This window comes from Cryptotermes secundus, unplaced genomic scaffold, assembly GCF_002891405.2.
Source record: "Cryptotermes secundus unplaced genomic scaffold, Csec_1.0 scaffold1991, whole genome shotgun sequence".
NCBI lineage: Eukaryota > Metazoa > Arthropoda > Insecta > Blattodea > Kalotermitidae > Cryptotermes > Cryptotermes secundus.
The window spans coordinates 17,327-29,971 of record NW_019743182.1 but is presented as its reverse complement, the minus strand read 5'-3'; the positions used below and the strand labels follow the sequence as shown (position 1 = coordinate 29,971).

At 39.0% G+C, this 12,645-nt stretch overlaps 1 protein-coding gene across 4 annotated transcripts in view; it reads right to left on the bottom strand.

Annotated features, from left to right (window-relative positions):
* Nucleotides 1–12,645, bottom strand: part of LOC111874064 (pyridoxine-5'-phosphate oxidase) — a 26,203-nt gene that overhangs the window by 4,832 nt on the left and 8,726 nt on the right. For 2 of the 4 annotated variants that reach the window (XM_033755316.1, XM_033755315.1), the window contains exons 3-6: nucleotides 8,911–9,010; nucleotides 5,834–5,887; nucleotides 3,987–4,192; nucleotides 212–2,796 (exon numbers count right to left, since the gene is read on the bottom strand). In XM_033755316.1, coding sequence (XP_033611207.1) covers nucleotides 2,631–2,796; nucleotides 3,987–4,192; nucleotides 5,834–5,887; nucleotides 8,911–9,010 — 526 coding nt within the window. In that variant the 3' untranslated portion in view covers nucleotides 212–2,630. Of the gene's footprint in view, nucleotides 1–211; nucleotides 2,797–3,986; nucleotides 4,193–5,833; nucleotides 6,122–8,910; nucleotides 9,011–12,645 lie in introns of those variants that run through there. The other 2 variants (XM_023869238.2, XM_023869239.2) reach the window with 2 other exon arrangements.

The window sequence follows — 12,645 nt, the reverse complement described above, 5'->3', positions numbered from 1 at the left end:
ACATTGGGTGGCATTTGTAGAAATATACAAATGATGACAGACTATATACAAGTAGTTACTATAGTAACTATGNACAATGGTGGATAACACATTGAATTACTGGGTTTTTGGACTTTTCCCATCGTCCAGAATTCTAGGAAACAGAAAACATGATGTTTCAGAAACTGGATCTGTTTCTGTCTTCAGGCGAGGAAAGAAGACACGTACTCAGTTGGGCCCCTTAGAAAGAGCTAATCTCAATCACTGGACAACTCCTGTCAGATTTACCCAGCTATTTCAACATATAAGACTTAGAGCTCTCCAAGCCAGCAACTATAAAGAAACTTGAAACAGGAAATTATTGGCTCCGTGCCTATCCTTACCTACTCACCATTCATGATCAAATACCCATCTCACCAAACCTGGCGGCTAGGTGAGTGGTAATTCTGCTTCATATTCAGGAGGTCCTTGACAGAAACCTCAGCCTGGAGAACAGATATACTGACTCAATTTTTCAGTTTTCCTCAGGCCCTAAATGTAAGTGCTGGAACAGTGCCTCAAATTAAGGCGTGGCTGCTTCCTTCATCAATTCCAAATTCATCATTCAGTAACATTATATCGTTCAACGCTATACAATCTAAGCATTGAGAGTATCATTATAAATTTTATGTAAATACAAGAGAGGGTATGGAACTTCCACAGTTAAAGCAGCATTGTTAAAGAATCCAATTTAGTAAACCCTCCTTCATAATGGACTAATTGGGTGGGGGTCCATTATTGCCAGTGTGTACTATAGCTGAGTGAAGGGGTACTCATGGAAGTACACCGTGGTATAAAAAAACAACATGAGCAATGAACACAAAAACACAGAATGTGATTACATATTGGGGTTCTTTTTTATTTTAAATAGTTTTCTTACTACAGAACCTTCTTCATGCCCCATTATCTCTAAAAATTAACAAGTGTGCACAGCCAGAGTTTGTCCATTATATCCCAAATCTGCTATATCTGGGTCGGTTATAATGAGGGTTTACTGTAATACGTAATCATTGGTTAAAACAACAAAAGTAGAACTTCAGCTCTTGCAAATTTGCCACATAAAATGCTGAAAGACTTTGAGAATTCTACAAAGCATTGGAAAAGTTGATGTGTCTTTGGAGTCTGGAAACCCTTATATACATGTGGCAGTGTACAGTGTACAGAATCTGAGGTGGAGCTGTGGCTGGGTGGACTGAAGAGAGGGGTGCTACCAAAGCCTATCTTCCCACTTCCCACCCACTGCCAGACCCATATATGGGCTTCAAGACCCCCTCCTCCCAGGACATTAACTCTAAATGCAGCAACTGGAATGTTTGCCGGAATGTTGGAAAACCTTCAGCATTCTATGTGGCCTATTCCCAGAAGAAACATACATTAAACCTAAGCTGTGAAAACTTAAGGGCCAGAATTATCAAAAGTAAACTATTTTATGTCCCCTTTTGGCACTTAAGTAAAATTAATCTCATGATTTTCATCTCTTTGTCAGAAACATAATTTATAATGGCTAGAATATACAGTATCCTATTTTTTGCACTGTAGTGAACTAAATTTCTTGTCTGTCTACTTTAAGATACCAATGATACCTAAAATATCTGTCACAACCAGGGGTGGAAATGGCTCTTCAGAACTAGACAGAGGCCCCTGTTCAATAGATGAGAGGAAATTATCATAATGCAGATTTAGGAATGAGAATAATAGTTACATCTTATGGCAGTGTAAAAAGAAACGGTGATCTAGAACTACCCATGTCTACTCCAGCTCTGGTGACAGCCATTTCCTAATGTAAAACTTCCTGGCACATTTTTCATACATCCCTGGAGTTCAAAATTTACAAATTGAAAATATTACTACATACAGTGATATGCCAGAAAAATACTGGACCAGTCTCCTATTTCATTACTTTAATGCTACGATACGCAAGAGCACAGGAATGTATCAATACATACTTGATCCTCAACTTACGAATGAGTTATGTTTAAAAACACCATTCATAATTAAGTGTTATTCTTCAGTCAAAAAATATTTTTCCCTCATAAGAAATAGGGTTACTAGTAGTAGCTGAGTACTTCAGCTTATGAACAAAGACTACTTAACGTATAATACTGTGACATGACATCTCAAAAGCTAGAATAATTTAGCAAGAAAAGTCAGGCAGCAATGATGGGTAAACATGTTTCCATGGCAACTAATACATGCATCCACAACAACGGATACACATGCAACGACAGAAGACTGCTGAAGTGGTGTTTTTTTTTGCAGTCTGTGCCAAGCAATGGATGACTTTTCTTGTTAAACTATTCTGAATTTCAGTCATGTCACAATATTTTATGTAGATTACCTTTTAAATGAATATTAAAGAGCACACTAGACATCCACAAGCAAATAAGTAGATAAAACTAAACAAACTAAAACAAAAATGAAGAGTCTCTATGGCATTCACATGCACAGCTGTTCACATATCAACTATCCATATATCGAGGACCAAGTGTATATGTATAAATATTCATAAAACTGAGTATAATAATATAATGTACAGAAAAAAACTGACTTCAATATAAGTAAAAAATATAAAATTTGACCTGCACATCTGTAATGTGCAACCAGTTTACCATTCAAGGTGAAAGCCTTTCATACACCCAGCCATTGTCCCCCTGATGTAACAGGACTCCATCAGGCTCATCCCCACTCTTGGGCCTCCTGAACCGAATCCTGTCATGCAACCGATCAGTCTGACCTTGCCAGAACTCTATAACTTCAGGTACCACCAGATAGCCTCCCCTGGAACACGTCACCCATAACAGGTTTTGTTTATAATGTATGTCTTACAACCTCTTTACTATTTACACCTGGCACTAAACATTCTTGTACCGGTATGAAACTTGGTCTCTCTTCATGAAGGAGGAACACAGATGTAATGTTGGTACAGTGTTATAACATGTTGGTGTGGATCAAAAGAACACATGCCACCATCCAAGCAGTGACATATCTACAATTCAGCCAGCATCAATTGGCACACACATAAGGCAACTATTACACTAACTTCATGGAGTTGAGCACTTCTTGAGAAGCCACCAGCCATGTAGCTACTTAAGAACTTCCAAGCAATTTACAGAACCTGAAGGTTCATTACCATGTTCACAAGCGCCCTCCACTGGACCCTATCGTGAGCCAATCCGGTCCATACCAGCCCATCCTACCTCTTTAAGATCCAGTTTAATATTACCCACACATCTATAGCTTGGTTTTCCTGGTGGTCTCCTTCCTTCTGACTTTCCCACCAATATCCCATATAAAACAATTATTATACATATAAACAAAAAACTAGCAGTAGTGAATCAAGAAAGAATAAACAAGTAATAATGTGAATAGTTTCATTAACAAAAGTATGTTCAGTGCTCTACACAAAACACTTGTTCAGCTGCGACTACTGTATATCAGTTGCATTAATAATGAACTAATTTTTAATCCATACATAAGGATAACATTACGGCTTACTGCGCAACTGACAAGTTATCACAATAGTACTAACTCCGTGACCTTTAGTCTGCAAGCAAATTACACCAGCCGAGCAACTGCCGCTTGCCAGCAAAGTTAGTGCCAACTTTTTGTGAATAAAGGGTGTCACGTGGTCAGCACAATGGATTTCCATGGCAGTTAATCTCGGTTTTCTAGAACGGAGCTGCTACTTTTCCATTCAAGTAGCTTCTCAATTATCCTCACGAAGCTGAGTGGACCCTGTTCCAGACCCACTACTTCTCAGAAAATGTGGTAGCACCGGGAATCGAACCTAAGACCTCTGGATCTGTAGCCAGAAACTCTGACCACTAGACCACACAGGCAGTCCAATACAACAGTACTGACTTGTTTATTATAGAACTGTTGTGTTGACTGATGCATTAAGAATACCATAGTCATTTATGTAGTAACTGCGTTAATAAATCCATGTGGAACTGTTATGCTGCTTTTACCAGTGTTTGGGCCGAGGAAGCTGTTCTGACCCATCCCCATACTGCTCCAACAGCATTGCCCGTCTCTCGATAAAGACATCCCGGCTGACAATTGGCTTGCTCTGTTCACTCACAACGGCACCAATCTGGCTCAGTATGGGTCTCGAGTGGAAGTACTCATCAGACTCAGAAGCTGATAGTTTCTCAACATGGCCTTCCACTCGAACCTTGAATCAAACGAAATAAGTAACAGATGAAGTAAAACCTCATTAAAACACCCAGATTATGCACTTCCGGGTCAGATTAGTGGCTCACTTCATAACGCTGGCAGTGTCTAAACTATACAGTGTCAACAGCGGTATGACTGATGAATGGGAGAGGATGTTGTAACTGATGTACTGTAGCAACATTTCCTGGAAGGAATGAGGAAAACCTCAAAAACCTAAGTCAGGACAGCCAGTGACTGCTTAACATTTGAACAACCATCCCCTGAACATAAGTCTGGAGCATTATGTTACTCCAGTCCACTTGGTGCAATCATCTGGAATGTTATATCAGAACCAACATGGTGGAAAAACCCGCTGCCTCCATCTTATTCCCTGAAGATGGAGGCATGTTCCTTCAAAATAGTCATGTATCAGGGGTTTGCGTGACAAATAATAATGGGTTCTGGATTTGATGATTGGGTTTACTGGCACATTGACATACAGCTGTGCGATGCTTGCAATGGCGGCAGGAATGACGACAGGTGCCAAGCACATATACTTCATGCATCGTAACAGAACTGAGGTGAGTATTATGTTGCCACTGATTAGTCAGGGCAGCAACATTTGGGCAACATGTATCACACAGACAGAATTCCAACAGAAGGAACAAACATGTGGGAACTATACTAACCACATCAGTTTTCTTGAGCCCTGCACCCTGCCTTACGTTGTATAAAGCATCTCAGTGCACTGTGGAAGGTATCTATCTAACAGAAATACTGGCACACAGTTCTGCTGCTCAGAACTGTGACGAGAATTACTGTAGGTTGTGTTTATTTTTTTGGATGGCAGAACAGTGCAGTGCACAGGCACATCCTAGTAGAAACCCCTGAAGAAAGAGTCTCACTTATGTGGTAACTACAATATTGTATCTAAGCATCCTGTCACATTAATATACTCTTCATTCAAACACTATACTTCTGCCCACAATGCAACACGCTTATTATCTCCCCCTTCCTCTTCTCACTACATGTTTCAGCTGTACATGGCCGTCATCAGGTGTCTCTACTTGCTAACTCTTTCACTGTGTAGTATGTGTAACTTCACCTATAACATGTGACTGTGATATCTCCCACTTAAAATAAATACACTCTATTATAAATCACTAAAAATCATTACAAATCAAATCAAGCCCAATTAAAATTTCAATATTTTTGCTTGGGGGCTGTCATCCTTTTAGCCAATTAGCAGTGTGTCTGGATTTGTTGTGTAGCGGCATGGGAGTTGTGTATATGTAGCTCCCAATCGTGTTGGTGCCGTGACCATCTGCAATAAGTAAAGAATATATTATTATTGTTAATTTCATTCTATTTTTTTCTTTTTCTGTGTTAGTTTATTTTATAGTACTCACATACACCCCTTTATTTATTTTAAGTGGGAGATACCACATTCCCTTGTGATAGGTGAAGTTGCACATACTACACATTAAAGCAATTTTAGCAAATAGACACATGATGATAGCAGTATGCGGAAGCAATGCAGTGGAAAGAGAGGGAGATAAATGGGCTGTACTGTGGAAGAAAGTATAGTGTGCGAATGAAAGCTAACTACAGTACTTACCGTGATGGACAACAGACTTAACTGATATTGCTGTTTACTTACTGCCTTCTTCAGTGGTTCCCAATAGAAACTTAAGGCAGCATTGGGATTCTCAGCCTGGAAATATAATACAGCAATTAACCACTTCATTGTCACACTGTCAACATATTTCCTGGTCCCAGATATCCCCAGGACTACGGTTCCTTCCTCCTGAAGCCAGGCCTGGAGATTTGTTATTGACATACTCCATCCTTCAATATTCTTTCCATGACATTTCTGAACATTCAGTGTACTGACAGCCATCTGACCTCACCTTGCATACTTCAAGGAGCACACAGCTGTATCACCTTACTGAAAGATAACATATAAGGTCTAAAATTATCCACACTTTTATTTCTATTTTGCTTAAAAGAAATCACATAAAACGACCAGCTGACAGGACATTAACTGCATCTTCATATGTGACAGGGAATGCATTAGGAGGTATGATGCCTCCCATGGCCGCAAAACCCACATTCACTTACACACAGTTATTCTTTATTTACCATGTGACGGATCACTCTTGTATTCACATCACTAACATAAAAACTGACACATAAATCTATTTCCTCATGGGATTCTGAAACATCTCCAAATAAAAAAAAACCTACATTTCACAGACAACACAATGCAATACTGCTCAAAACAAATTGCAGAAACAAACTGGTTAATTATGTCTTTAATCAACTACAGCAAAAAATATGTTCACACATAGTTCAATTTTGTTTTAAAAACTGCAGAAATTTACAGATAAGTTCAGAAAAGTATAATACAAATACAACGTAACAGCTGACTCAAGAAGGCAGATGGTAATGTCTACCACTTTAACTACCAGCAGTGTGAGCTGCCTCTGGTACCCAATGAAGTGTTTATTAAGCACTTAATCATGAAGACATATGGGGGAGTGTATGTATAGATCCACGTATTCTTGACCTTGGCACTAGTCAGCTTCACACCCTAGCTGCTTTATCACCTGGACAGAACCCCGGGTACCCTGTGGACAAGAGGCTGGGTGGGCCCTGGAGCCAGTCTGAACAATGTGGAGAAGAGAAAATTCTTGATCCTACCGGGACTCCAACCCCTCAGCCGTCCAGCCAGCAGCCAGTCGCTATACCGACTGCACTATCCCAGCTCCTTTTTTTATATAATAATATAGAAGGAAAAATTAGAACAGAGAGAATAACGAACAAAGACATCAGAATTTAAACATAAATAATTCTGAAGATGAATTAAATCAAGAGAATAATATAGAATGAGAATGTTACTTTTCTCCGTTACTGGATGTACATAGGGTCAGTGATGTCAGGCAGATAGAAATACATACAGCTGAGCCGTTAGTACCTGATCCTAGCCCTTTTGAGGTTCAAATTGCTACTGCAAATTTGAAAATCACCAGGTAGTGATCAAATTCTGGCAGAATTTATTTAAGCAGGAGGCAAAATATTACATTCTAAGATCCATAAGCTAATTAATTCTATTTGGCATAAGGAAAATTTTTTTGATCAGTGGAAGGAGTCTATTATTGTACCAGTTCACAAGAAGGGTAATAAAATTGACTGTAGTAATTATTGGGGGATATCTCTGCTATCAACTTCATACAAAATTTTATCCAACGTTCTTCTCTCAAGGTAAAGTCCATACATAGATGAAATTATTGGGGATCATCAGTGTGGGTTTTGACATAACAGATCAACTATTGATCAGATCTTTTGCAATCGTCAGATACTGGAGAAAAAATGGGAGTACAATGAGACAGTACATCAGCTGTTCATAGACTTCAAGAAAGCCTATGATTCAGTGAGGAGGGAAGGATTGTACAATATTCTGACAGAGTTTCAGGTACCCATGAAACTAGTTAGGCTGATTAAAAGGTGTTCAAACAAAACACATGGTAAAGTCCATATAGGTAAACATCTGATGCTTTATCACCACTACTTTTCAAATTTGCTTTAGAATATGCAATTAGGAAGGTCCAGGGAAACCAGGTGGGACTGACATTAAATGGGACACATCAGCTGTTGGTCTATGCCAATGATGTGAATCTACTGGGTGATAATATAGAGACCATAAAGAAAAACACACAAACGTTAATTGACGCTAGTAAGGAGGTTGGTCTAGAAGTAAACACAGGGAAAACTAAGTATATGCTGCTGTCTTGTCTAAAAATGCAGGGCAAAATCATGACATAACGATAGAAAACAGAATTTTGAAAATGTGGCATAATTAAGATATTTGGGAATGATAACAGATTGAAACCTGATTCAGGAGGAAATTAAGGGGAGATTGAACTCGGGTAATGCTTGCTACCATTCAGTCCAGAACCTTCTGCGTTCTCTTCTGTTGTCCAAAAACATAAAAATTAGAATATACAAAACTATAATTTTGTCTGTGGTGAAACCTGGTCTCTGATATTAAGGAAGGAAGACAGACTGAGGGTGTTGAGAATATTTGGACCGAAGAGAGATGAAGTGACAGGAGGTTGGAGAAAACTGCATAATGAGAAGCTTCATAACTTGTACTCTTCTCCAAGTATAATTAGAATAACCAAGTGAAGGAGCATGAGATGTGCAGGACATGTAGCACAAATGGAGGAGAAGATTAATGCATAAACAATAGTGGTGGGAAAGCCAGATGGAAAGAGACCACTGGGAAGACCAGGGTGTAGGTGGGTGGACAATATTGAAATGGATCTTAAGAGTGATGGGGTGGGATGGTGTGGATTAGATTGATCTGGCTCAGGATAGGGACTAATGGAGAGCTCTTGTGAACACGGTAATGAACCTTTGGGCTCCACAAAATGCTTGGAAGTTCTTAAGTAGTTGCAAAATTAGTGGCTTCTCAAGAAGGACTCAGCTCCATGAGTGATGTTTTAGGTGTTCTTAACATAAAATTGGAAGCAAAATTACTAAGGGAAAGATTGAGATCAAGATAGGAACAATAGGTTAGGAAAGACATCCTGCAGAAGGAAGAAGTTGTGGAGGAGAAAGGGCTTTGAAAAGACAAAGTAAATAGAAAGAGTTGGTTGATGACCCATATGAAAGTGGGAACACTGAAGGAAAAAGCAGGAAAGAAGATTATCATTAGTCATTACACATACTTACAAGTTCTTGACCTTTTCTGCTGTTATAATTTGTGAATAATTTAAAGCCTTCTGGTCCATATCCCTTAAGAAGCACTTGTCGAGCTGAAGGAATTCCATCTCTGAAAGCAATTCCACCTTACTTTACTCAGGTAATAGCAGTACCAAATACAAAGAAATCATGACTACATGATAGTTCTGACATGACTGTGGGCTACCTACAGAAGTGATACCACTTGACATGGCCATCAGCCTCACACAGTGAAACAAATGCCTGCAACAATGAGTGATGCTAAAGAGTTGGACAGTGATTTACATTTGTATGTAAGCATAATTTTATCCTTAATTATTTAGCTGTTTATTTATACTTAATTTAACCCTTTACATGCTTAATTTCTCTTGGCTAATTCCAAATAGATAAGTGTCAAAGAACATATACTGCGATTTTAACTCTGTTGACTGGTTCATGGCTCTGTGCTTCAGAACAACCAGGCTTCCGCTTGCTGCGAAGCGCGTACAAATTCTGTCACTGAATCAGCACACTGATAGCCAAAAACACTTGGAATGAAGGGCAGTAATTAACTTGTGGACCGCTTGATGGCATTATGTTTCACAGTGAGCAATGTGGTTCATGCATGGGAGTTTGTTTACGATTTTTCATCAGCAGGCAGCAGTTATCAGTTCCATTAGCCATTTGTTCTGAGTTAAAGTTAGTGAACGGTGTGGTGCATCATGGTGCGGTATACTTTAAAGCAATGTGTACTTTTGTATTACACCTATGTGAAATACGATCTGCCAGAAAGTGTTGGCAAAACATAAATTTCATGATCAAAGCATTCCCAGCTGACAAACAATTCAAAATTTGGTGATTAAACTTAGAATAACGGGGCTCTTAATAGGCAAGAAACAAAAACATAAGCACCAGGTACTTACTGAAGAGAAGTGAGAAGACATTTGGGCCAGACCTGAACATACACCTAGCAAATCACTGAAATGTCTAGCTCAAGAGACCGCAGTGTCAAAGTCTAGTGCAAGAACAGCAACACAATTGCTGAAGCTTAGATCCTATAAGACAACAGTAATCCACACACATTTTGCAGCTGTATGATCCAACTGGAGGGTTCATTTTAGCAGATGGTTCCTACAGTCTGTCGTCAAAGGTGAGATTGATCCACAACTGACACTCTTTTCTGATGAAGTGTGGTTTCACTTGCAGAGATACATAACTATGCAAAATAATCGCTACTGGAGTCCACAGAATCCATATCTAACCCATGAAGTCCCGCTCCATCCAGTGAAAGTTGGTGTCTGATATGCTGTAAATGCAAAGATTGTTGTACCTGTGTTTTTTAATGAAACAATTAATTGCAAAACATATCTACATGTATAGGGACAGCATTTTCAAACACCTCCTATAATCTGNATACCGGACGATGGGTGAAGTCCAAAATAAGCCAAAAGAAGTACCTCCTATGATCTTTGAATTGTAACTCTTCATTCCAAACATTATTGGCTGTAAGGCATGCTGATTCATGGGCAAAATTTGTATGTGCCTTACGGCAAGCGGCACCCCGGTTGCCGCGAAGCACAGAGTTGTGGAACCGGCAAAAAAAGTAAAAATTCTCCCTGTATGCCTGTAACCTTATCTAGCTAACCTAATTCTTCTACCTTAATTTAACATACAACTTAATCAAAACCTAATCTAACTTTATCTAACTTGTGAAAGTAGGTTTACATGCCAGAGCTAATAGTGCTTACAGTGAATCAGACTTCACAGTAGTAATGGCATGATTGACAGTAAATAATTATTATGAAAGTCTGTAGAGTGAAATGGTGAGGGCCTAACTTGAGCTACTACCCTGTAGTATGTTTAACTATATACCAATCTCACTATTAACTACTTTTTCTAAAGTACTTGAGAAAGTTATGTACAACAGATTAAGTCATTATTTGCAGACTAATAATATACTAGTCCCAGAACAATTCGGCTTCAGGAAGGGAATATCCACTGAAAATGCAGCCTTTAACGCTAAGAGACAGTGTATTAAAATCTATTAAGCAGAAAATGCATGTAGGTGGAATATTCTGTTAATTAGCTAAAGCTTTTGATTGTGTTAATCATGAAATTTTGTTAACTAAATTACAATTTTATGGTATTCAAGAAGGGCGATAGAACAGACTGTAGTAATTATCGGGGAATATCACTGCTATGAACTTCATATAAAATTTTGTCCAATATCCATCTTTCAAGGTTAAGTCCATATATAGATGAAATTATTGAGGATCTTCAGTGTGGGTTTCGATGTAACAGATCAACTACAGATCAGATCTTTTGCATTCGTCAGATTTCATTCATTCACCAGTAATCTGTCAAGACAACAGGTCCACAGTCTCTTCCAAAACAGTTCCTCCACTTGATGCGATCTAGAGCTTTCTCCTTCAAATGAAAATATCCTCTTCTGTCCCCAAGGTCATCCAGCATCTTCTTACGTCTTCTTTCTCGTCTTCTGGTCACTTCTAACCGCCCCCTCTATCTTTCCTTCAATAACTTCTTTTAGAAGGCAGTTACCGCATAAGATATGACCAATCCAATTAACCTTCATCAGATATTGGAGAAAAAATGGGAGTACAATGAGACAGTACATCAGCTATTCATAGACTTCAAGAAAGCCTACGATTCAGTTAGGAGGGAAGTATTGTACAATATTCTAATAGAGTTTAGGATACCCATGAAACTAGTTAGGTTGATTAAAATGTGTTTAAAAGAAACGTATAGTAAAGTCTGAGTAGGTAAACATTTGTCTGATAAATTTCCTATCCAGAATGGTTTAAAACAAGGAGATGCTTCATCGCCGCTCTTTTTCAACTTTGCCTTAGAATATGCAATTAGGAAGGTCCAGGGAAACCATGTGGGACTGAAATTAAATGGGACACATCAGCTGTTGGTCTACGCCGATGATGTGAATCTACTGGGTGATAATGGAGATACCATAAAGAAAAACACTTACTTACTTACTTACTTACTTACTTACTACTTGCTTACTCATGGAGCTGAGCCCTTCTTGAGGAGCCGCCAATTCTGCAGCTACTCTAGAATTTCCCAGCATTTTATGGAACCTGAAGGTTCATCACCGTGTTCACAAGAGCCCTCCACTGGTCCCTATCCTAAGCCAGATCTATCCAATCCATACCATCCCATCCTATCTCTCTAAGATCCATTTTAATATTGTCCACCCACCTATGCCTTAGTCTTCTCTGTGGTCTCCTTCCTTCTGACTCTCCCACCAATATCCTATACGCATTCCTCATCTCCCCCATTCATGCTACATGACCTGCCCACCACATCCTCCTCGACTTGATCGTTCNAGAGGTTGGTCTAGAAGTAAACACAGAGAAAACTAAGTATATGTTACTGTCTCATCTCCAAAATGCAGGGCAAAATCATGACATAAAGATAGGAAACAGATGTTCTGTTAATGTGGCACAGTTCAGATATTTGGGTACAATGATAACAGATCGAAACCTGATTCAGGAGGAAATTAAGAGGCAATTGAATTCAGATAATGCTTGCTACCATTCAGTCCAGAACCTTTTGTCTTCTCGTCTGTTGTCCAAAAACATAAAAATTAGAATATACAAAACTATAATTTTGCCAGTGGTTCTGTATGGGTGTGAAACTTTGTCTCTGACATTAGGGAGGAACATAGACTGAGGGTGTTTGAGAACATGGTGTTGAGAAGAATATTTGGACCAAAGA